This window comes from Delphinus delphis, chromosome 11 (assembly GCF_949987515.2).
Source record: "Delphinus delphis chromosome 11, mDelDel1.2, whole genome shotgun sequence".
NCBI lineage: Eukaryota > Metazoa > Chordata > Mammalia > Artiodactyla > Delphinidae > Delphinus > Delphinus delphis.
The window spans coordinates 93824070-93850423 of record NC_082693.1 but is presented as its reverse complement, the minus strand read 5'-3'; the positions used below and the strand labels follow the sequence as shown (position 1 = coordinate 93850423).

Below are 26354 nucleotides of genomic sequence, written 5' to 3'. Positions count from 1 at the left end.
ATGAGAACTGTCATCATATATTTGATAGAGTGGTCTGTAGAATACTTTTTATCCTTCCTTATTCTATATGGCAGAAATAAGAATAAGCTGTGTTGAAGCTACAAGGTGGGGGGGGAGCACAGAGAATAAAATAACAAACACACCCATGTAACCATTACCTAGATTTAACATATTTGCTTCGTTATATTTGCTTCAGGTTTCTCTCTTTTTTTTTAAAGAAATAAAATACAGTGAAGGTATGGTGAAGGGTTGAGGCCCCCCAGCACAGTCTTTTCCAAACCCAATCCCTTTCCTTCCTCCTCAGACGTAATAACCCTACTTTGAAGTTCACGTGTGCCTTACCTCTCAGAACTTTAACAATTCACTGGTTCTTCCGCCTCTGAGTGCCCCTTAGTTCAGCTTTGGTCTGCCTATAACCAGCATAGGAATCACCTGGGGTGCTTGTAAAACATAAATTCCAGGGTCCCAACTCTTGAGATTCTGTTTCAATAAGTCCAGGGTGGACCTTGGGCACTTTCATTTTAAAAAGCACACAATATGCAAATCAAAACCACAATGAGATAGCATTTCATATTCACTAGAATGGCTAGAATAAAAAAATACAATAACAAGTGTTGGTGAGGATGTGGACAAATTGAATCCTCACACATTTCTGGTGGGAATTTAAAATGAGGCGGCTTTGGAAAACAGTCTGGCAGTTCCTCAAAAAGTAAAACAGAGAGTTACCATATGACCCAGCAATTCCACTCCTGGTTAATGAAAAGCATATGTCTATACAAACTTACACAAAAATGTTCACAGCAGCATTATTTGTAACAGCCAAAAAGTGGAAACAACCCAATTTTCCACCACCTGATGAATGGATAAACAAAATGTAGTATATATAATAAAATATTATATATAATAAATTGTATATATTGTATATAAAATATTATATCTTATATATGTATACAACAAAATATTATTCAGCCATAAAAAGGAGTGAAGTACTGATACATGTTACAACATAGTTGAACTTTAAAAACATACTAAGTGAAAGAAGTCTCACACACAAAGGACACATATTGTATGATTCTATTTATATAAAATGGCCAGAATAGGCAATTGTATAGAGACATAAAGTAGACTAGTGGTTGCCTGAGGTCAAGAGGAACAGGAATGGGGAGTGACTGATAATGGCTACAGGGTTTCCTTCTGGCAAAATGAAAATTTTCTTAAATTAGGTTGTATTATTTTTTAGATTCCACATATAAGTGATATCATAACACTGTTTGTCTTTGTCTGACTTAATTCACTAAGCATAACATTCTCTCATTTTTTTAATATAAATTTGTTTATTTATTTATTTTTGGCTGTGTTGGGTCTTCGTTGGTGCATGCAGGCTTTCTCTAGTTGCAGCGAGCGGGGGCTACTTTTCATTATGGTGCGCGGGTTTCTCATTGCAGTGGCTTCTCTTATTGCAGAGCACGGGTTCTAGGTGCGCGGGCTACAGTAGTTGTGGCAGGCGGTCTTAGTTGCTCCGTGGCATGTGGGATCTTCCTGGACCAGGGCTCGAACCAGCGTCCCCTGCATTGGCAGGTGGATTCTTAACCATGGCGCCACCAGGGAAGTCCCTCTCATATTGTTTCAAATGGCAGGGTCATTCTTTTTACAGTTGAGTAATATTTCATTATGCATATATACATAACCATTCATCTGTTGATGGACACGGGTTGCTTCCATATCTTGGGTCGTAAATAGTGCTGCTATGAACATTGGGGTGCATGTATCTTTTCGAATTAGTGTTTTCATTTTTTTCTGGACATATGCCCAGGAGTGGAATTGCTGGATCATATGGTAATTCTATTTTTAGGTATTTTTTAAAATAAATTTATGTATTTATTTGTTTTTATTTTTGGCTGTGTTGGGTCTTCATTGCTGCGCATGGGCTTTCTCTAGTTGAGGCAAGCAGGGCTACTCTTCATTGCGGTGCGCAGGCTTCTCATTGTCGTGGCTTCACTTGTTGCAGAGCATGGGCTCTAGAGCGCAGGCTCAGTAGTTGTGGCACACGGCTTAGTTGCTCCGAGACGTGGGATCTTCTTGGGCCAGGGATTGAACCTGTGTCCCCTGCATTGGCAGGCGGATTCTTAACCACTGCACCACCAGGGAAGCCCTATTTTTAGTTTTTTGAGGAACCTCCAAACTGTTTTCATAATAGCTGTACCAATTTACATTTCCACCAACAGTGTACGAGGATCCCCTTTTCTTCATACCCTCTCCAACGTTTGTTATTGTACACTTTTTGATGACATCCATTCTGACAGGTGTGAGGTGATATCTCATTGTTGTTCTGATTTGCATTTCTCTAATAATTAGCAATGTTATTATTTCATGTGCCTGTTAGCCATCTGTATGTCTTCTTTGAAAAAATGTCTATTCAGGTCTTCTGCTCATTTTTTGAGTCATTCGTTTTCTTCTGATATTGAGTTGTATGACCTGTTTGTATATTTTGGAATATTAACCGCTTGTCAGTCACATCATTTGCAAATATTTTCTCCCATGGGTTATCTTTTCATTTTGTCAGTGGTTTCCTTTGCTGTTCAAAAGCTTTTAAGTTTAATTAGGTCTCATTTGTTTATTTTTGCTTTTATTTCTTTTGCCTTAGGAGACGAATCCAAAAAAATATTGCTATAATTTATGTAAAAGAGTGTTTTACCTATGTTTTCTTGTAGGAATTATGTGGTTTCAGGTATTACATTTAGGTATTTAATCCATTTTGAGTTTGTTTTTATATATGGTGTGAGGAAATGTTCTAATCTCATTGTTTTACGTGTGGCTATCCAGTTTTCCCACTACCACTTATTGAAAAGACTGTCTTTTCTCCATTGTATATTCTTGCCTATTTTGTCATAGATTAATTGAACGTAGGTACATGGATTTATTTCTGGGCTATTCTGTTCCATTGATCTGTGCGTCTAATTCTGTGCCAGTACCATGCTGCTTTGCTTACTGTAGCTTTGTAGTATAGTTTGAAGTCTGGGAGGGTGATACCTCCAGTTTTGTTCTTTTTTTTCTCAAGACTGCTTTGGCAGTTTGTGGTTCCATACGATTTAGGATCCAATCCAAGAGCATGGAATATCTTTCCATTTCTTTGTATCATCTTCGATTTCCTTCATCAATGAGTTTTTAGATTATAGGTCTTTCACCTCCTTGGTTAAGTTTATTCCTCGGTATTTTATTCTTTTTTGATGTGACTTTAAATTTTTTTTTTTTTTTTACTTTCTCTTTCTGATAGTTCATTATTAGTGTATAGAAAAGCAACAGATTTCTGTATATCAATCTTATATCCTGCAACTTTGTTGAATTCATTTATTAGTTCTAATAGTGAACTGTATACTTTATTTTTTTAATTTTAATATAATTCTTAAAGTTTACTTTCCATTTACAGTTATTATAAAATATAGCCGATATTTTGAATTGTATACTGTAAATGAGTAAATTTTATGGTATGTTAAGCATATCTTAAGAAAACTGTTAAGAAAGAAAAGAAAAATATCCAAGGTAATTCTTATGTATACAGGCATACCTCAGAGATTGTGGGTTTGTTTCCAGACAACCACAATAACACAGATATTGCAATAAAGCGAGTTATATGATTTTTTTTGTATCCCAGAGCACGTACAAGTTATGTTTACACTATACTGTAGTCTATTAAGTGTACAGTAGCATTATGCCTAAAAGAAACAATGTACCTTAATTAAAAAATACTTTATCGCTAAAAAAATGCTAACCATCATCTGAGCCTTCAGCAAATTGTAATCTTTTTGCAACAGTAACACTGAAGATCAGTGAGTACAGATCACCATAATGAATATAATAATGACAAAAAAGTTTGAAATATCATGAGAATAACCAAAATGTGACACAGAGACCCGAAGTGAGAAAATGCTGTTTTTGAAAAAATGGTGCTGATAGACTTGCCTGACGCATGGTTGCCACAAACCTTCAATTTGTAAGAAACGCATTATCTGTGAAGCAAAATAAAGCAAAATGCAATAAAATGAGGTGTGCCTGTACTAAAGCGACACAAACCTGAATTAGTTTCTACTGTTCTTATACTTGGACCTTTTCTCATTTCCCAGGTCCCATCTATTCTTATATGCTGAGAACTCCGAAGTATATACCTTGATATCCTCTCTTCTGAGTTCCAAGATGCCTACTAAATATCTTCTCCTGGGGTGCCTAAAGGCACCTCAGTATTTCAAAATCCAAACCCTCCATACATAACCCAGTTAACCACAACAACAATAATAGTTAACAACAGCTACAACAAACCTTGCTCTATCTCTTATATTATTGCATGTATCATTCAAGCTGGAAACTCCAGATTTGCCTCTAAGTGCCGCCATCCCATTCTTTCTGAACATTTCTCCTGTTAGTCCTCTCCTCTTTAGACCCACTGTTATTGCCTGATTCCAAGCCTTCCTCAATCTGACTCTTACCTGGTCTCCCTGTATCCATTTTAAACCCTGTCTGTAACCATTTCTCCACCCTGCTGCTACAGTGATGCTTCTAAAACACATATCAGACCAAGTTTCTCCCCTTCTAGCTGTACCCTATTGCCTGCATGGGATTCTGTCTAACCTCATGTCTCACAGTCTCACACACACATCCCAATGCTCCAACACCTCTCCTCAAGAGAAGTGTATGACTCTGAAAATGCACAAAGCACCCTTTTCCCTCATATGCATTCTTCTACACCCAGGTGAACTTTCTAGGAAGCTTCTCTGATATAAGTAAACAGAGTTGATTACTCTGCCATATGACTTCTTCAGGATGGAGTACTGAACTTAGTGTGGTCTCTGGAGTCAGACAGACCTGGAATCTAATCCAAATTATGTTGTTTGCCAGCTATGTAAACAAATGGGAAAAATACCTACCTTGCATGGTTTCTTTCCCAGTCTGCTCTTAAAATACCAGAATCTATAAAATCCTGTTATAAATTTGGTAAGTCAGATTCAGTCTAAGGTAGAAATATCCTGAACTTAAAGAAGCAAAAGACTGTCTAAATCATCTCATTTAATTCTCTTTAGTGTAAAGCAGTCAATAGATCACTTTATTCTTTGTAGACAAAGACTAAGTTTACTTGTTACCTTTAGTAACAATAAAAGGAATGTTACAGCTAAAATGTTGACTTCCTGATTCAATAAATATTTTTTATTTGTAGTAATTAATAGAGATACATGGGCATTTAAATCTATAGCTATAACTTTTAAATCCTAGAGTTTATTCATTTTTATTATTTTATTATAAATATTTAAATATACGAAAAAAGTACAGAGAGTAAGATTACAAACACCCAACTGCTCAGTTTTATTATAAACTTTACTATAGTTGCTTAGATTTTGCTTATTAAAAAAAAAAAATCCAAGCCTACAGCTGCATAATCTCTATAATTAGTAAGCCAACACGAATTCATTTAGACTATCAACCTAAATTATACTAAATTTAAACTGAGAAATAGCTGTGGAATTGAAATTAAGAATTCTAATCCATCCTCACTGAGAAATATGTATAATGGAAGATTATATCAGTGTTTATTAGAGACTTACCCAGGAATGCTGGGTTTTGCCTCCCAATTCATATGTCTTTTTTTTTTTGGCCACATCGCACAGCATGTGGGATCTTAGTTCCCCGACCAGGGATTGAACCCGCACCCCCTGCATTGGAAGCGTGCAGTCTTAACCACTGGACCGTCAGGGAAGTCCCTCATATGTCATTTATGGGATCTACTTCCTCATCTCTGGTCCCTGCTATCCTACTCAAAGAACTCAAGACCCAATGGAAATCAGTCCATAGGCTGGGTTGGGCTAATCAGATTCTCTTTCTTTTAGAGAATTTGAGGGTCAAGATGCAGATATTCTAGTCTGTCCTCTACATCAACACCAGCTATCATAAGAAAGCAAACCATAGGGACTTCCCTGGTGGCGCAGTGGTTAAGAATCCGCCTGCCAATGCAGGGGACATGGGTTTGAGCCCTGGTCCGGGAAGATCCCACATGCCTTGGAGCAACTAAGCCCGTGTGACACAACTACTGAGCCTGCGCTCTAGAGCCCATGAGCCACAACTACTGGGCCCACGTGCCACAACTACTGAAGCCCATGCGCCTAGAGCCTGTGCTCCGCAACAAGAGAAGCCACCGCAATGAAAAGCCCACGCACCGCCACGAAGAGTAGCCCCTACCTGCTGCAACCAGAGAAAACTCGCATACAGCAACGAAGACCCAATGCAGCCAAAATATTAATTAATTAATTAATTTTAAAAGATGCACTTAAAAAAAAAGAAAGCAAACCATAAAGTAAAATGCACATATCTCTTCCATTCTTTAAAAATCTGTTGCCTATTATAGAAGGGTGGGGAGGGATGGATTGGGAGTTTGGGATTAGCAGATGTAGACTATTATATAGAAAATGGATAAACAACAAGGTCCTACTGTATAGCACACAAACTATACTCAGTATTCTGTGATAAACCATAATGGAAAAGAATATGAAAAAGAATGTGTGTGTGTGTGTGTGTGTGTGTGTATCTGAATCATTTTGCTGTACAGCAGAAATTAACACAACATTGTAAATCAACTATACTTCAATAAAATAAAATCTAAAAAAAGATATCTGTTGACTATTATTAAAACTCCTTAGCCTAAAATTACCTGGTCTCTGCCATTACCTCCTCTTCAACCTAGCACCCAACACTCATATCACTGTGTTGTGGATTAAAGATGACCCTAAATTTTCTGCCAGTCCTCTCAATGAGAAGTGGGATCTGTTTTTCCTTCTTTTGAATCTAGAGTGGCCCTATGACTTGCTTTAATTCAACAGAAGGCAGAGGGAGTAAAGCTGTGTGACTTTTGAGGCTGGACCTTAATATAACTCAGCTTTTGCATGCTGGGAATGTTCCCTCTTGGGAGTCCAGTCTCCATGCTGCGAGAAACCCAAGCCAGGTAGAGAGGTCATATGTAGGAGACCCTTGACGCTCGGGTCAACAGCCTTAAGCTAAGCTCCCAGCTGACAGCCAACATTGACTGCCAGCTATGTGAGTGACCCACTTTGGACATTTCTGGCCAGTTGGGCCTCCAGATGATGGCAGCCCTTGCTGACACCACTTTGGGCCCTACTGAGCCCAGCCAACTACAGAGTCATGAGAGTTAATAATAAGTTGTGGTGGTGGTAGTGGTGGTGTGTGTATTTGTATGTTTTAATGTATATAACTTTTATTTTTAAGAACAGGTTTAGGTTAACAGAATTAAATAATTAACTGAATGATTACAAAGGTATATCTTTTTTAAACAATATCTTAATTACAAAGAATAAAACAGAAGGGAAAATATAAATAAATAGCTACAATACAAAATATGTCAGTAAATCCACACTAGAATGGAAACGCCCTGGTAACACAGAGTCCCACTATGGAATAGCTAGCCCAGGCACTAAGAAACTGATCACTGCATTCAGAAAGTCAAAGCCACAATGTCAGATAAAATAGTACCTGTTTTTAGATTAATGTGACAGCATAAGCACAAAAATACTAAATAAATTAAGTTACATGAGTCTCTCTCTAAGAGAACTGTGCCAATGAAGTTCATGCTCCCACCTTTGGATTTCTGATACGGCATCAAAGACTTTTTTACAGAACATAATTTTCATACTTAACTTCTGAAAATGTGGAACAATAAGACAGATTCATGGGTAACTGTGTTAATTCTATTCAAGTTTCTCTCTCACAGACCCAGCAGGGAAATTAAATAAGCCCTGAAGTAGTCCTTGGGAAAAATATAAGGAATAGTCACTGTGCCTCCAAAGGATATATTCAGGGGCTTCTGAAGTTTTACATTAATAATAACTCTGTCAACTTGCTGTCCTTCAGCATTTACAATAGAAGCTTTCATTAAAATAGCAGAACTCTGTTTGAGAAAGTGATTAGGTCACACAAAATTATATTTAGTGACCATTCAGGGAACAAAGCTAGTTCTAAACTAACGTGAAATTTAACATTCTTTTTTCTTGCTTCCATTTAAAATTCTTGCGGCTCCAATAATCAAAAGAAAGAAAAATCACAGGTCACTGAGGCAGCTCTGTGTGTCAGCACCCAGCACGGTTCCTGGCACATAATAGATGCTCAATAAGTATTTGCAGAATTAATGAGAAGAAAAGAGGAGGGGGGAAAGGGACGTAAAAAAAAAAAATAAGCAAGGAAAAATGGAAAGAACGCTTGTACGTAACTACAGATTCATCTATGGCCAACCTACAGCCAACTGTCAGAAACCACCCTCTGCGTTTTATCTTTCTAGCACAGACACAGTCTCTAAACTCAAGAGACTGAAATGTACATCTCCCAACTCTTGAAGAATATATAATCCCCAGTCCATCTCTGAACTTAAACAAACATCTCTCTCCAAAAAAAACTATGGAAGATGTTGCAAAGTTTCAGAGAATACTTCTTCAAAAGGAGCATCAAAATTCTCCAAGAAGACTTCCTTTGTCAGTCCTGTCTGACCATAAGCATCCCTCATTTCTGTTTGTACAACACTTACATGGGTATTTTTAAAAACTGCATTGACCCTTTCATTCACTTATTAGATTTCTTAGCACCTTCTCTACAAACGCAATTCCAAAACTTCCCCTTAAAAGGAAACCTAAACTCATCATTTCAAGTCCTTAATTGTGCACTCTAAACTCTCCAAATAACAATGACTTCTGTTCCAGAGGCAACATGAAGAAAGCTGAACCCCGCTTTCTTTCTTTCCTCCTCTAAATATCTCTCCACCACCAGACAGGAGTCAGAAGGGCAGGGTTCAGGCCTGAGCCCAGGCACCACCACAGCAGCAAAGGCCGGCCTCACCGATCCCCGGAGCTTCTTTCAAGCTCACAAGCATGGTGAACCTCTTCCAGAAACACACTCTGCCTTCCTCCACTCATTTCTTTCCTCTTTTCTCAAACATGCATGGGCCTCCTCCATTAAAAAAAAATCTTTCACTTGAACTAGTAATGCCTCCTTCTCACTTCATTTACTTCTAAATTTCCTACAACTGGATAGTAGACTACAGCCACAACTCTTACTTTTTTTTATCATTTAATTTCTTTTTAACCCATCAAATTAGTTTCTCATCCTCTTACTCTTGCAGACCATTAATAAATTCCTTTCAAAAACTTTCTTATTATGGGGACTTCCCTGGTGGTCCAGTGGTTAAGACTCTGTGCTCCCACTGCAGGGGGCGCAGGTTCGATCTCTGGTTGGGGAACTAAGATCCTATGTGTCGTGCAGAGGGGCCAAAGAAAAAACTTTCTTATTATGGAAAATTTCAAGTACATACAAAGTAAATACAAATGAACCCCTACGTACCCATCACCAAGCTTCAACAGTCGTCAACATTCTGTCATTCTTGTTTCAGCCATACTTACATCCATTCTCCATCCCTATTTAATTATATTATTTTACAGTTTTCACAGGGAAATTGTACCTGGCAAGTTGTAACTTTTATTGTAAATGTAAATTATAGAATTATAATTTTGACAAATGGATATACCTGTATAACTTACACCCCTATCGGACATAGAATGCCTCCATCCCTCCAGAAAATTTTCTTGCGTCCCTTCTCTTTAATTAATTCTTCAAAAAACAAATCCAGATGCATTTTCTCAGTTACCAATCTCCTTGGCTTCTTAGCAGCATCTGACAGTACTGATTCTACCTTTTTCTTGAAATTTGCCTCTCGATTTTATGAAGCAAAGTATTCCAGTTCGGGCTTCCCTGGTGGCACAGTGGTTGAGAGTCTGCCTGCCGATGCAGGGGACGCGGGTTCGTGCCCCGGTCCGGGAAGATCCCACATGCCGCGGAGCAGCTGGGCCCGTGAGCCATGACTGCTGGGCCTGCACGTCCGGAGGCTGTGCTCCGCAGCGGGAGAGGCCACAGTGGTGAGAGGCCGGTGTACCGCAAAAAAAAAAAAAAAAAAAAAAGTATTCCAGTTCATCCTCAAGTCATGTCAGCTTTACCACCAAAAGCTGTCTTCCTCCACGTCAGTGCAGGATGCTAATCCATCTTCTCTCTCACCTGGGTGACTGACTACGACTGTCTTCTTTCTCATTGGTCTCCCTGCTCCCACTCTTGCTTCTCTCCGACCCATTCTCCACACAGCAACCAGAGTGATCTTTTAAAAATGCAATCATATCACGCTACTCCCTAACTTAACAGCCTTTTATGGCTTCCCAGTTGACAGAGGATAAATCCACATTCTACATCAGGGCCTTCAAGTTCTTGCAAGGTCTTGGCCTCCCTGTATAACTTCCTATCACCGCTGGGCCTCACGGGACTTTTGATAGTTCTTGGAAGAGGTCAAAGTCTTTTGAAGCTGTTTCTTCTGTCTGGAATACTGTTCTTCTAGCTCTTTACACAACTGGCTCCCTCGGCCTTTACCTCTCAGCTGAAATGCCACCTTTCCAGAGTGGCCTTCCTTGACTAACCTAAGCTTGTCCTCCCAGTCACCCTATATTACATTATTTTATTTTCTTCATGGTATTGACCATAATCCACAATTACTGTCTTTATTTACATTTGTTTCTCCCACTGAAACATAACCACCTCGAGAGTAAGAAGTCCGTCTTTTCTATTTATTGTTGTGTATCCCCTAATAGCACATGCTCAAGAATTATTTATTTTTTAAAAAATGGATACACTTCAGTATCGTTTTATAGAAAAGCCCCACTTTTTCTCAAAACCAGTTACCTTTCCTAACTTCTTTCTGTTAACAGAAAACCACAAATTATGTTACCATAGTACTATGATAAATTCCTGCATTAACATCAAATCATTCGGAATATAATAAGATTTTAAACAAAGAGAAGCAGAAGAAAGAAAAAAGTCATAAAAACATAACTTAAACTAAGACTGATGAAAACAAAGTTATAATCTAATTTTTAAGAACAAAGCACCGGGCTTCCCTTGTGGCACAGTGGTTAAGAATCCGCCTACCAATGCAGGGGACACGGGTTCGAGCCCTGGTCTGGGGAGATCCCACATGCTGCAGAACAACTAAGCCCGTGCACCACAACTACTTAGCCTGTGGCTCTAGATCCCACGAGCCACAACTACTGAATCCTGCGCCTAGAGCCCGTGCTCCGCAACAAGAGAAGCCACTGCAATGAGAAGCCCGCGCACCGCGACGAATAATAGTCCCCACTCGCTGCAACTAGAGAAAGCCCGCACCCAGCAACAAAGACCCAATGCAGCCAAAAAAAAAAGAACAAAGCATCTACTTATTATAAGTATAAAAGGAATATTCTTTTATTCTTTAGTCTGATTCTAAACTAATAAAATATTCAATAATTGAAAATCAAGAAATGCAATCCTTCCTCCCCTGCTCCCAGAAAGAAGGTAGAAACTGAATCTCTGGTACAATTAAATATTCTACATTGGTCTAGTTACATGCCTGTCAAGCAACCTTCCAGTTACAACCTAGCTTTCTAGGGAGAGAATGTACTAACCAGAAGATCCAAGAATCCAGTCTTCCTTAACATTGTAGTTCATTATAAATTAATTAATTAGTGTCTTGGGGAAGGGTCTGTGGGTACTATAGAAATCCTGGGGTTTGTGTATTTTGGGTGACCTGGGTGTGTGTTTGGGGGAGATTCCTAGAGTGTGTCCAGATGTCACATATTCTGACTCTCCCTAAATCAGATTCAGGATCTAGATGAGTCTGATCAAAGTCTATAGGCTTCTCCTTTGGCTACAGAAAGAAGGAAGAGATCTGGTGAGGGGGAAAAAAACAAACAAGAAGACAGGATGACATCTGTCCTTCTACCTAACACATGGACTGCAGTGAGGGGGGATTCAGAAAGAAGCTGAAGCATCTTTCACAAGGGACCCTGAGACTCAGGGCACAAACCGTGCTTCTCTGAAGCCCAGCCCACAAAGCCCAACAGAGCAGAGACGGGGGCGGCCTCTCTAAAACTTGGTGAAGTGTTTGTTGTATGAGGCCAATAGGCAGCGAGGACTGATCTGATGGGAACCCACAGACGTCTTTTTTAATAATTTATTGATGTGAAATCCACATAACAGAAAATGAACAATCCAGGGGCATCTGGTATATTTACAATGTCGTACAACCACCACCTCTATTGAGTTCCAAAACATTTTCATCACCCCAAACAGAAACCCCATACCCATTAAGCAGTCACTCCTCATTCCCCTTCCCCTCAGCCAATCCCTGGCAACCACCAGTCTGTGTTCTGTTTACGGATTTATCTATTCTACATGTTTCATATAAATGGAATCACACAATATGCGACCTTTTGTGCCTGGCTTCTTCCAATTAGCATGATGCTTTGGAGGTTCCCGGTGACATCTAACCCCTCTCCACTTTTGCTCTGGTGAAAGAATAAGCTTTCCCACACAGAGTACCAGTAGCAGTGGCAGCAGAAAAGGGACAGCCCTCAGGAGGGTTCAGAGCAGATAACATGCTGGGCACTGTCCAGGACACAGTGCGAGATACCCTCAGAGCTCCCAGGGAGGGACAGGAGACAATTTTGACAGGAGAAAGAGGGATGTGAAAGTGATACCGAGGGTTCCGTATAACCAGGAAGAGAAACAGCCAAGGAGACTCTGGACATGAAGCCAGATATATACAGATATAGATAAACACATACATAACTACTTATACACAGGTGACAATGATAGCACTCATTTAAGCTTTAGCTTGAAAAACCGAACCAATTACCATTTAAAAATTTATAATTAAAAGTGTCTAAAGGGCTTCCCTGGTGGCGCAGTGGTTGAGAGTCCGCCTGCTGATGCAGGGGACACAGGTTCGTGCCCCGGTCCGGGAAGATCCCACATGCCGCGGAGCGGCTGCGCCCGTGAACCATGGCTGCTGAGCCTGCGCATCTGGAGCCTGTGCTCCCCAACGGGAGAGGCCACAACAGTGAGAGGCCCGCGTACCACAAAAAAAAAAAAAAAAAAAGTGTCTAAAAAATTATCAGTGATACCTCTGTGTAGCAGGAATAAGGGACAGAGTTTTACCTTTTACCTTATACACTTCTGATTTGTTTTAATTTTTAAAATAAGTATATACAACTTGCATAATAAAACCTTAAAGTAGTCTACAAATGAATCATAAATTTTTCTATGAGTTCAGAAAAATTTGTTTTAAATTTGTCACCGAGTGTAACAAAAACGGATAGTGAGAAGAAACAAACTCCTCTCAATCTTAGGTTAGGTTCTAATTTAAATCAATCAAATTTCTAAATTCACCTAAAACATAACACCCACTCTATTCAATCACTGCTCCTGTTGTTTAATTTCTGCTCAAATTATTTGCACCTTTAGTAATTCACTGACCTTGGAACTGCTTTCTTCCGATACTTCTCCCTCATTGGTCTGCATGGGAACAGACTCTGTGCAAAACTCTGCAGAAACACACAAATACTGCCTAAAAGAGGTAAGAAGAGAAAAAAAACACATAAGGAATTCAGTGTGAAAATCTGTTTTCTCAGACTATACTGAAATTCTGTCACTGAGACCATAGATACTGTGAAGCAATGACCTTAAGTAATGTGTGTGCGCACGTGCACGTGTGTGTGTGTGTGTGTGTGTGTGTGTGTGTCTGTATACACATGCATCCTAGATAAGAAAGGAGGGAGAGAGGTAGGGAGAGAGTTTTCCCCACCTTAGGGGAGAATAATTAGGACAGGTTTAAGACACTGGAATATTAAACAGTTCTAGATGTCTTTCCTCTTTTTGACTTTTGGCAGAGGTAATAGTGAAAATTTTCAGCAATTCATACAGTACAAACACTGACCTGTCAGAAAAGAGGCCGACCTAAGTAGACTAGGGGACCAATTATGCTGTAGCAGGTCATACTGTCTGGCTATTAGGCTAGGCTATTGAAAGTATCGGGGTTTCTTGGGTTTATAATTTATGTTCAACATTTATGGTATTTTATAACTGAAATTAAGGTGTACTCTAATGGTTGATCCCACCTTTTTATTTTAAGAAAATCTGCTTAATAAAATAAATGTCAGTTAATTTATTTTTATATGAGAACAGACTATTCATAGGGCAAGAGAATAAAAAGTAGTAATTTTTCCTCTAAGAAGAAGATGAGTCCAATAAAAGTGTTAAAAGTTTATGAATTAAAATGTACCAGGGGCTTCCCTGGTGGCGCAGTGGTTGAGAGTCCGCCTGCCGATGCAGGGGACACGGGTTCGTGCCCCAGTCCAAGGGGATCCCACATGCCGTGGAGCGGCTGGGCCCATGAGCCATGGCCGCTGAGCCTGCGCGCCTGGAGCCTGTGCTCCGCAATGGGAGAGGCCACAACAGTGAGAGGCCCACGTACTGCAAAAAAAAAAAAAAAAAAAAAAAAAGTACCAAAAAGAAACTACTAAAAGTTTATGCAACATTCAAATTAATTCACTAAGTACGTAATTATTAAGGAATAAGTACTCAAACTGATACAAAGCAAATCTCCATTATAATACAGGTATGAATATTTCAAAGCCTTTCAAATATTTCAAAGGGCTCATAGCTACAAAATATGAAAGCTAAAAAGACGTTTGACAGTGAATCCTTTTGGTGTGCAGAGAAATCTTTATGAATACAGCAGGTTTGGGGACCTCGCAAACTCGTTCTGGTGTAGGCTTCTCAATAACCAAGACCTAAGGCCAAAAAGGTATTGAATATTTCTGGAAATCTGTTTCCTTACCTGTTGGGTGGGAAAGGGTATCGAAATACCTACTGTGCTCACCTAATAAGGTTTTTTGGGAAGCAATGTGTATTTATGTAACGAAATGTAAAATTGGTACAGTGGAAGCCCCTTAACCAACACCAATTCACTCACTCCGCGTGAACTGACACTGTCCATTCCCTCTGTAAAATACACAGGTGAAGCTCACAGAAAGTGAAACAGGCTTTCTCTAGTTGGTTTTGTCCCTCACCTGTTTATGACAGTTGTGCAAAAGCAGAATTACTCTTTCTATAAAAACTAAATTGACAGCACTGGAAAAACTCGATAACATTAACTAGGAAGATCTGGTATACAAATTGCTTCACAAAAGTCTTTTAAGTTCTCGTTCTGCTTTACTGAAATAGAGATTGTATTTCATAGATGATACATTACAGGCATAGCTGACCAGAAAAGACACCCCCATTATTTCTGTGCCGTTTTCGTTTGAATGCGCTGGAAAGAAGAACGCTTCTTCCCCTCTCCTGAGGTTTCACTCCTGGCTCCACTCCATCCACACATTCCACCCCAGTGGAGGTGCAGGATCTTATCTGAATGGTGAGTTCAGAAGGAGAAACAAGGTATGTGAGCTCAGCCCCTTCTGTCTCTTACCTTCGGAAGCCAGCTGTCCCTCAGGAGCACGCATTGTGCTCCACTCTCATACCCATCAATACAGGTCCCTCACGTAAACCTGTGACAGGTAAGTCTGCTGAATTCTGAGCTTCACTGTTAAGACTCTTGCCCGTAGATGTAAGCTGCATTCTCCAAAACAGCTTTATTAGTAATAAAGATGATATTTTGGTCTCCCAAATGCCCTACTCTTCTATTTCTCAATGGTATAGAACTCAGCCTAGGGAAAAGGTGCTATTTATTAGATCTCTCAAAGACCTAAATCTGGCACATGAGACTACAGTCTTGATTAATAGACATGAGGCAAAATTTGGGGAGAAAAATACACATGAAATTTCTGAGGCTTCTGTTGGGCCCAGGACTCTGGGCCTTGGTCTTTTGTGAGGGGGCAAAGTGCTTTGACCTTATAGAGGTTTACATTAGTCCACATGAGTTTTTACAGTTATATACTAGCTTTTAACTACTGAGGCTAAATTAGAAGTTTATAAAGCATAGGGGGGCTTTCCTGGTGGCACAGTGGTTAAGAATCCACCTGCCAATGCAGGGGACACGGGTTCGAGCCCTCGTCTGGGAAGATCCCACATGCCGTGGAGCAACTAAGCCCATATGCCACAACCACTGAGCCTGCGTTCTAGAGCCCGCAAGCCACAACTACTAAAGCCCACGTGCCTAGAGCCCGTGCTCCACAACAAGAGAAGCCACCGCAATGAGAAGGCCGTGCACCGCAACGAGGCATAGCCCCCGCTCGCCTCAACTAGAGAAAAGCCTGTGCACAGCAATGAAGACCCAACGCAGACAAAAATAAAATAAATTTTTTAAAAAAAGACAATTTTATAAAGCACAGGCCACACTGTATTTTGACCTTAGTGTAACTGTAGTTATGGCAACTCTGTCTTCAGGTATGTGGCTGTTTCTATAGAGACAAGGCTGCATGCACCAGGCAGAGAAGCCTGAGCAAAGGCTTGGGGGCTTCACCGGCCTCAGCAAAGCAACAAGCCACAACTGGTCGTGGCGGCAGCAGTGGTGGTGGTGGCACTGAAAGCTCATCTAAATGTCAGCTGTGCAAGTGGCCTCAGCATACATCAGCCACTCTGGCCTAGCAAGCAAATGCCAGCTGTGCTGGCCTCAGCAAAGGCAATAGGGCATTATCAGGCTTGGGTGGCTTCAAAGCACAGAAGGCTGCTGCCTGACCTTGAATTATGCAGGCACAGCTTTTCCTAAGCAGACATGGCTGAGGCAATGATTAGACTTTAGGGAAAAGAGACTTTCTTCATACAGGCCTTTTAGATAGTTAGCGAGTACAACCATTATTTGCTGCATATAAGCTGCAAGGCAGCTGAATTTCAAACAGCACATGTGCTATAAAACCAGTGAAGTTCTATGTTTAAATAGTTTGTTCTAGGCTTATATAGGCAATTCAAAGGGGAAATGGAAATTGAGAGGTTTCTCACTAAATGTCATACTGATGTCCTTAATTTGCTCTCTCTTTTTTTTTTTTTGGTTGATTTTGAACTATCCTTAATGTTTTTCAATGTGTTTCTTGAGAAAGCCTCTAAGACATTCTTGTTTGAAGTCGTGGCTTATAGTTGTGTCTAAGGGTCTAAATCAGTTTTACTGCCCTTTTGACAAAAACGAAGGTGAATAAAGTAGGTGACCGATGATAGTCTTGACCTGGCACAGTGCTTCAGCACACACAGGACAGGCCTCAGCAGACGTTAACGAGCAAATACGAGTAACGTCATGCAGCCTCTGTGCTCGAGCTTCTCTAAAGAAGTTGGCAAATATGTTCATATTTTCAAAGTCCTCCAGGATCCAGCCCTCACCTGTCTCTCCAGCACCATCGGCCAAGGTCTCTTTGTTCACTTTGTTCCAGCCATAGTGAACTACTTACAGCTTCCCAAATATGCCAGATTGTTTCGGGTTTCCATGTTTTTATTCATGTTACTCCCTTGGTCTTTCCTCTCCCTACTTCTCATTCGAGACTCAGCTTTTATAAAGTAATTCCTGTCTCACCTCTAGGCAGAACTGGTGATTCCTTCCTCAGTGTTCCCAGTGGATCTTGTTTGAATTTTACTACAAGATCTGTAACACTGTATTGGATTTATTTACTTACATTAATGCCTCTCCTATTAGATTATCAACGCTTTGATACCAGACACTATTTCTCATTAATCTCTGTATTAACAGATTACGTAAAACTGTGTACCCAGCATTTAATAAGTATCCAATAAATTTCTATGTAAGAATGACTGAATTAATCAACTAAAGCCTTTTTTGTTTAAATTGCAATAGGTATTTATTCAATAAATATTTACTGGGTCCCCACCACATGCCAGATGGTGCTGGGCTAGTGTGGTGTAGTAGAATGAGCTTTGGCTTTGAAGGAGCAGAACCATTATTCTTTGTCATTTCTTAGCTGTATAATCTTGAGCAAGTTACTTAACTTTCTAATCTTCATTATTTTCATCTATAAAACTGGTCAGAGGAGGTGTTACAAGAATGAAGTTAAATAATAGGACTTCCCTGGTGGCGCAGTGGTTAAGAATCCACCTGCCAATGCAAGGGACACGGGTTCAAGCCCTGGTCCGGGAAGATCCCACATTCCGCAGAGCAACTAAGCCCACGTGCCACAACTACTGAAGCCTGTGCACCTAGAGCCCGTGCTCCTCAACAAGAGAAGCCACTGCAACGAGAAGCCCGAACACCACAACGAAGAGTAGCCCCCACTCACCGCAACTAGAGAAAGCCCACGTGCAGCAGTGAAGAGTCAACGCAGCCAAAAATAAAAATATATAAATTAATTAATTAGTTAAAAAAAATAATATACGTATAGCACTCAGCAAGGTGTCCAGAAGCAGCCAGTAGGCACTACAAAAACAGTTCCTTTCCAAGAATTCTCAAAGGGTTTACAGAGTAGTAAAGGAGACAGATACAAATAACTCTTAAAATAACGAATGCTTCATTGCTGTAACAACAACGGGTGCTCTTAGAACACAGATGAAAAAGAATTTCTGCCAGGAGAGTACAAGAAGGAAGAGTAAATAGTTGCATTCCTCTCCCCTCTTCCAAAATCTAAGCAAAGAGAAGAGCATCCATTAAAGCACAAAGCTGTGAAAAATAACTTCATGTCTGGGGAACAGAACATGGTCTGGTAAGGTTCACAGATAGGGGTTTATTAAAAAAGAAGCCAGAAACGTTGTTTGGGATTAGGTTTTGGAGGGGTTTGTAGGATGACATCTGCATTGACCGGGAGCCAGGAGAGCTGTTTAAGCAAAGGTGCGACGTGAGCAAATCTATCGTTAGACGCTGACTCTGGCAGTGCGGGGACTACAGACTGGAGGGGGGAGGGACCGGAGGCAGAGAAGCGAGGCTACACTCACGTAAAACTGTGAAACTGCTAAATCTAAGAACAAATTCTAGCTTCATAAAAGGATGAGGCACCAAATGTCAGTATCAAACGAAATACAGGTGTTTTTAAAGGGACCTAGTGAAGTGGAAATGCAAAAGGGCTTGTGTGATGGCCACTTTAAATACCCTTCTGTAAGAGCTCTGGAAAGAAGCATTAATGTCAAAACGTACTTTTCTTCTTTTTAAGATGAAGACTCTCATTTCACTGTCAATACACGGTGGAAATAGATTTTTAAAACTTACCTTTGACAGTATCCTGGGGCAACACAAGCCCGTGAAGATGAGTCTAGACTACATTCAGTGCAAAAACCAAAACCCTGAAAAGAGAAGAAAATAACAATGAGCCTCATGCTCACAGCAAGATGCCATGGTACAAATCCAGGCTTCTCCACCTACCAGCTACTGACGCTTAGGCCAGCGGCCTAACAGCTCAAGCCTCAGCTTCCTCATTCAACATTGGGAGCAATAACAGCATCTTCCTCATAGGGTTCTTTGGAAGTTTAAATGAAATATGTGTAAAACACTTAATACAGGGCAGGGCACCAGCCACATGCTCTATAAAGGTGAATGGTTTTTAAGAATGTGAACTGAAATACTTTCTGAAGAAACATGACAACCTATGTTAAACCTTTATTATTTATTTAACTCATTTTTTCTACCAAAAAATACCAAATTGCTTTTTCAACTTCTCCATTTGACATGAGGATGTCTCATAATCACTGTAGATTCAATACATCCCAAACTGCACTCTTCATCCCCTCCGGCCCGTACCACCCCCGGACCCCATTCTCCTGTCTCCACTGTCTCAATCAAGGGTATAACTGGGACTTCCCTGGCGGTCCAGTGGTTAAGACTCCGTGCTTCCACTGCAGGGGGCACGATTTCGATCCCTGGTCAGGGAACTAAGATCTGGCATGCCATGTAGCACCGCCAAAAAAAATAAGGAGGGGGTATCATCCTCCACCCAGGTGCCTGGGTCAGAACCTCAGAGTCATCCTGGATTTCTCACCCCACCCCAGTCCTCTCACAGTCCATCAGCAAGTCCTGTCATTCCTGCTTTCACAATATGTATCTCAGATCCACACATAATTTTTTTTTGTTTGTTTGTTTGTTTTTTTTGCGGTACGCGGGCCTCTCACTGCTGTGGCCTCTCCCATTGCGGAGCACAGGCTCCGGACGCGCAGGCTCAGCGGCCATGGTTCACGGGCCCAGCCACTCCGCGGCACATGGGATCTTCCCGGACCAGGGCACGAACCCGTGTCCCCTGCATCAGCAGGCGGACTCTCAACCACTGCGCCACCAGGGAAGCCCCATAACTCTTCATTTTCATTGTTGTCATCATTTCTTACTTGTGGAGGGCTCTTAGCTGGTGTTCCTGGGCCTACTCTTGCTCCGCTCCAATCTGTTTCTAATTAATTGCTGGAATGGCCTCTTCAAAATCAAATCAGATGACAGCAAGTTGCTAATAAGTGCAGTGAAAATGTTATTTCATGATGGAATGTTTCTCTCTTTATATATATGTGAAATATATACTCATATATATACAAATATACATGAAATGACAGCCATTTATTAGACATTGAGAGATCCCAGGCCAGTCCCTTCATTTTATAATGGCAGGAACAAATGCTAGAAGGATATTCTGCTCAACATGCTACACTGTCGTCAGAAAGATGGTCACTATTTGGAAGCTGGCCCCCTAGCTGATTTCAACTGGCCCCCTAGTTGATTTCACAATCAACTTAATGTTTCTGTCCAAGAAAGCACATTCCATTTCCCATGGCTACGGATTATAAATTATAGCTTTAGTCCTACATTTGAGGTAGTGTTTTACTGAATCTCTAAAGCATCTTGCTGCTCTCTTATCTCTCATCATCTCCACCTTAGCTTATTTTTTTAAGTGTTTGAATAAATAAATCTCAGATGGAATGGTGTTGTGATATTAGTGACATTTTAATTATTATCTTTACCCTTCTTTTATACACACTATTATCCCAGCAATCTTCCTTTCTAAAAAGCCAATTTGACCTTTGAGCATACCACTGCCAAAATTCAGTCAATACCTACCCACTACCCTTAGGGTTAAATTCAAGATCTCTCTAGCCCCATCGTCACTTCACATTCTAGTCACATGGACTGCACAGGGTTTCCTCGCTCACTAACGTCTCTGAGGGCCCTGTGCCTAATTCCCTTCTACTCCTCTTTTTTTTTTTTTAATAAGGGGTGCTATTTATTTATCTATTTTTGGCCGCATCGGGTCTTAGTTGCGGCATGTGGGATCTTCGTTGAGGTGCGAGGGCTTCTCTCTAGGTGTGGCGCACGGGCTCTCTAGTTGAGGCATGTGAGCTCAGTAGTTGCAGCATGTGGGCTTAGTTGCCCTGTGGCATGTGGGATCTTAGTTCCCCGACCAGGGATCCAATCCACGTCCCCTGCATTGGAAGGTGGATTCTTTACCACTGGACCGCCAGGGAGGTCCCCCTTCTACTCCTCCTTTAAGATCTGCCTCAGGTGTTAGCTCCCGAAAGCTTCCTGTACCCTTCCTGGTTGCACTAAGTGTTCCTCCTCTGAGAAATACCATATAATACTGGTAATATCCATGGGTCTGTTTTCTTCACACAACAGAACTCTCTGACAACAAGGACTATCTATGTCTTACATTAACTTTGAATTTGGTATCGGGTAGGAGTTCAATAAACATAAGCTGAACTGAATCCTGACGTGATTCCAATAACTCAGTACTGCAGTGTGGACGCTTCCACACTGCACTGGGGAAAGATGAAGAAGCTAGTTGCAACTTCCAAGATGGGCCTGGCCCTCACAGAGGATGTAAACCTTGTGGTTACGTGTAACGCTCAGCACCTCAGAGAAAGACAGGATTCTTAACTTTTTCTCAACTGCAGACTATCAAGATAAGACCGACTAATTTTCAGTTCTCTATTGTGGTTAGTTTCTGCCCCGGCTAAACATTCTTCTCCAGACTTATCAGTAGTCTAAATTCTATACCAACTTCATAAAGTAGCCCATTATTACATATCTTGCTAACAGACAAGCTTAGGACACTGGCCAGCTCTGTCCTTTGCCTGCTTGGCAGTTGGTCCCGGACGCTTGCCGGTGGTCAGTGATGGAAAAGGAGTTAAAACAGAGGAGAGGCAGGCGGGGGGAACTGGGCAGTTTTCCAAGTACTCTGGAAACCAGTTTTTACAGGACAGCTTCATTACTTTCTCTGCAGGGCTGTAAACCTCTGTATCAGATGCACTCATATTCAAGATAAACAAAATTTTATTCTAAAATCAACATTTAAAATTATCTAGTTGAAGTTATCTACAGCACTAATTTCCTTCTAAGGTATGAGTAATGGCAAATTCCTTCCAAACATCATTTTGAAATGTTCAGAACTACACTGCAATCCTTCCATCTGAGCATGGGTAGCCACGGCAGTAAACTATTTGAACTGCTCCAGTTTTCTCTATTCTCTTGCAGAATAACCAGATTGGCCTTGAAATTCACAGAGGGGTGGGAAGGTTCAGTGGATCTTGGACTAAATCAATTCCCAGGCCCTGCAAAACTTCAAGTAGGCTTCAAGAGCTCCTCCACAGTTAAGTATGGAACTAAACTCACAGATGTAATTAGAACTGAAATCTTTCACATGGTTGAAAGAAATACAAAGTCAATAAACTATATTTACTAATAACACCTCTGATATGATAAAGTTTTAATTTTCAAACTTGGTTGTTTAGCATGATTCTTTTAAATTTAGTTTCAATTCTCATTTCAAAAAAACTCAAGCAATATGAATAAAGCCCTTGACCATGGTCCTCTCTCTCCCTTCCCTGGTCTTCCCAGGACTCACCACTGTTATCTGTTTGATAACCGTCATGATTCTTGAGATGCAGATTATTAAGAATATACCTGTAAACTTTTAAGTGAATCACAAATAACACTGAAAACCCTGACTGTCTACCTTGTTGGCGACTGGCCTAACTTCAAGCAAGATGTCCGGAAGAGATGCCTTAAGTGAGGCAGCAGATGTGAGGGTGGAGCAAAACACCAGCAAAGAAGCCCAGGAAGGTATTCCCAGGAGGCAAGCATAGACCAGGAGATTCTGGGCAGATGGGAGGGTACCACACATCCAGCTCTATAAGCGGGGCACCCAGCCCAAGTGGGCAAAAAGGAACCTATTTAATTAACACCAATGATAAAGTCAAAAGTCTAAGGAGCGCAGGTGGAAGCTGTTCTGCTACAGGTCAATGGGTTTATTTAGCCACCAATACCTGAGGGTTGTTATTGTTCCAAGATCTGGAAATGCTTTCCAGTTTCCGATCACTTCTACTTCAGTTCAACACTTTGGAAATTCTGTAAAAATGTTCAAGTCTGCCCACTCCTAAAAACATCCCCTTTAATCCTAAAATTTCCTCCAACTTCTGCACCCTCCATCCCCTCTTTCCTCTCTTACTCAAGCTCTTAAAAAAGAAGCTTTTGGGACTTCCCTGGTGGCTCAGTGGTTGAGAATCTGCCTGCCAATGTAGGGGACATGGGTTCGAGCCCTGGTCCGGGAAGATCCCACATGCCGTGGAGCAACAAAGCCCGTGTGCCACAACTACTGAGCCTGTGCTCTAGAGCCCACGAGTCACAACTACTGAAGCCTGTGAGCCACAACTACTGAAGCCCACGTGCCTAGAGCCTGTGCTCCACAACAAGAGAAGCCACTGCAATGAGAAGCCCGTGCACCGCAACAAAGAGTAGGCCCCACTCGCCGCAACTAGAGAAAGCCTGCACGCAGCAACGAAGACCCAACGCAGCCATAAATAAATAAATAAATAAATGTGTGTGTGTGTGTGTGTGTGTGTGTGTGTGTATATATATATATATATATATAGCAGTATGCGGGCCGCTCACTGCCGTGGCCTCTCCCGTTGTGGAGCACATGCTCCGGATGCGCAGGCCCAGCAGCCATGGCTCACGGGCCCAGCCGCTCCGCAGCATGTGGGATCTTCCCAGACCGGGGCACGAACCCGCGTACCCTGCATCGGCAGGCGGACTCTCAACCACTGAGCCACCAGGGAAGCCCTAATTAATTAATTTTTTAAAAAAGAAGACGTTTTTATTTGTGGTGTCAGTGTCCTTATCTCTCATACACTTGCTAAGCATCAAAATTTGGTTTCTTTCCCTATCACTCTCTGTTGTCAAATACAGTGGATATCATTGAATTTTTTGCTTTAACCTCTCTTTGGCATTTAAAAATTAGAATGACCTGAAACCCTTGTCATTTGGGAGCTCCTTTCCTATCTTGATGTTAAGGATACTGCAGATCCCGTCGCTAGGCCAGGGGCACCTTGCTTTAGTTCCTGGTCCCTTGGCTGTGTCTGGGTCCCCCTGTCTCCCTAGGTTTGCAGCCAGCCCAAGGCCCCTGTCAATACTGTTGATTTTCAGGTTCTCACCATGGGCAGAGTGTTGCTGGGTAAGAAGCTGCTGCTTCTGTACATGGAGGGTTGGAGGACAGGTGTTGTGGTAAAGGAATCCAACTCAATTCCTGTCTTCAAGGATTGAGCCTAGTTCTGATGCTCAAACTGATATGGACCATATTTAGTCCCTTTATCCCACAGAAGAGGCCAAATGCATCAGTTTTGCTATCTTGACTTAGACCATTTCCTTCCAGTCTCTTTTGCTGGACAGTCTTTCTCTACTTGTTCTTTCATTATTGGTATGTTCCTCGGGAATTCATCCTCCCTTTTTCTTTTTATTATAAACCAGGGGTCCCCAACCCCCGGGCCATGGACAGATGCCGGTCCGCGACGTTAGGAACCGGGCCGCACAGCAGGAGGTGAGCGGCAGGCGAGCGAGCGAAGCTTCATCTGCTGCTCCCCGCCGCTCCCCGTCGCTCGCATTACCACCTGAACCATCCCCCTACACCAGTCCGTGGAAAAATTGTCTGGCACAAAACCGGTCCCTGGTGCCAAAAAGACTGGAGACCGCTGATACAAACTCATGTCCTTATTCTCTCCCACAGATTTAACTACTAGCTATATCTTGATGACTCCCAAATCTCTCTCTAGGGCTCCTCTTTCTTACAATCTTCAAAGCCATCTATAGAGCTTCCTAATGTCAGTGGACTTCTGTACCCCATGTTCCACAGGTCCCTAAAACGCCACGTAATGACACAAAATAATTCGCCTCTCTACAGAATCCTAGCATCCCACTCAAATAAAAACGCAACGTAATGACACAAAGTAATCTGCCTCTCTACAGAATCCTAGCGTCCCACTCAAATAAAAATCTGGGACCATCAGCAGCATCTTGCTCTCACTAAACTCTGTCAGTTCTAATCCCCAAATATTTCAACAGGTACTTTCTTCCCTATTCCTACTGTCACTGCCTTAGTTCCAGCATAGTTTCTCACCAGATTTATTCCATTTGTTTTTTAATTGATTTTTTTACCCTCAAGACCCACCCCACCCCCACTGCCATTAGAATTACCATTGTAAAGTGCAAAACCACAGTGCCTTTGCAATGTCTCTCATCCATCTTCAAGATGAAATCTAATTCCCACTGCGTGGTATAAAGCCCAGGATCCATTCTCCTCTCAGCTTCATTTCACAAAACCACATTGCTTTCAATTTCCCTTAAGCACCACATGGCTTTGTGTGCCTGTGACTTTGTACATGCTGTTTCCCCTTGGACTCCTTCCCACTCACAGGGCAAATTTCTTCTCAACCTTCAAGATGCAAGAAAAGGGAAACCTTTCCTATGAAGTTTGTCTTGATTCCTCTCTGGATGGGTCCTTCCTCTGGTCCGTGTATATTTTTCCACTAGGCTTGTTTATGTCGTGTATACTACAAGGTCATAAGCTTCCTGAAGGCAGAAACTGCTAAGTCTTTTTATCACAGTATCACCATCATTTGAAACAGTGCTAGTGCAAAGGATATTCCAATAAGCTCTTATGAAATAAAAACATACATTTTTGGGGAAAAAGAAAATCAACTCAATACAATATTCTTAGTTTACTCAAATAAGGATGCTGCTTATCGCTTGTAACAATATATCCAGGGGGACTTCCCTGGTGGCGCAGTGGATAAGAGTCTGCACTCCCAGTGCAGGAGGGCCAGGTTCGATCCCTGGTCAGGGAACTAGATCCCAAATGCATGCCGCAACTAAGAGTTTGCATGCCACAACTAAGGAGCTGGCGAGCCGCAACTAAGGAGCCCTGGAGCCGCAACTAAGGAGTCCACCTGCCACAACTAAGACCTCACACAACCAAATAAATAAATAAATAAATATTTAAAAGCAAACAAACAACAACAAGAAAACAATACATCCAAGGCCACATTACAGATTCCATCCATTCATTCATTCATTCAGTGAATGAGCCACCTGCCAGTTATCATGCTCTGTTCTAGAAACACCATGGTGAAGTTATGCTAGGCTCTCGGGGCAGTGTGCTACTTGCATGGACCCACAGACTTCCAGGGAGAAGCTGTGAAGAAACTCTGGGACTGAGAGCAGGACCCTGGCATAAAGATGTTAAATTTATTATATCTTGTAAGTCAGGGAGGGTTGCCTAATAAAA

At 41.4% G+C, this 26354-nt stretch overlaps 1 protein-coding gene across 5 annotated transcripts in view; it reads right to left on the bottom strand.

The window, feature by feature from the left end:
* TNRC6B (trinucleotide repeat containing adaptor 6B) overlaps positions 1 to 26354 on the bottom strand; it is a 251205-nt gene that overhangs the window by 169280 nt on the left and 55571 nt on the right. For all 5 annotated transcript variants that reach the window (XM_060025701.1, XM_060025700.1, XM_060025704.1 and 2 more), the window contains 2 exons: positions 19034 to 19107; positions 13372 to 13462 (listed from right to left, as the gene is read on the bottom strand). In XM_060025701.1, coding sequence (XP_059881684.1) covers positions 13372 to 13416 — 45 coding nt within the window. In that variant the 5' untranslated portion in view covers positions 13417 to 13462; positions 19034 to 19107. The remainder of the gene's footprint in view (positions 1 to 13371; positions 13463 to 19033; positions 19108 to 26354) is intronic.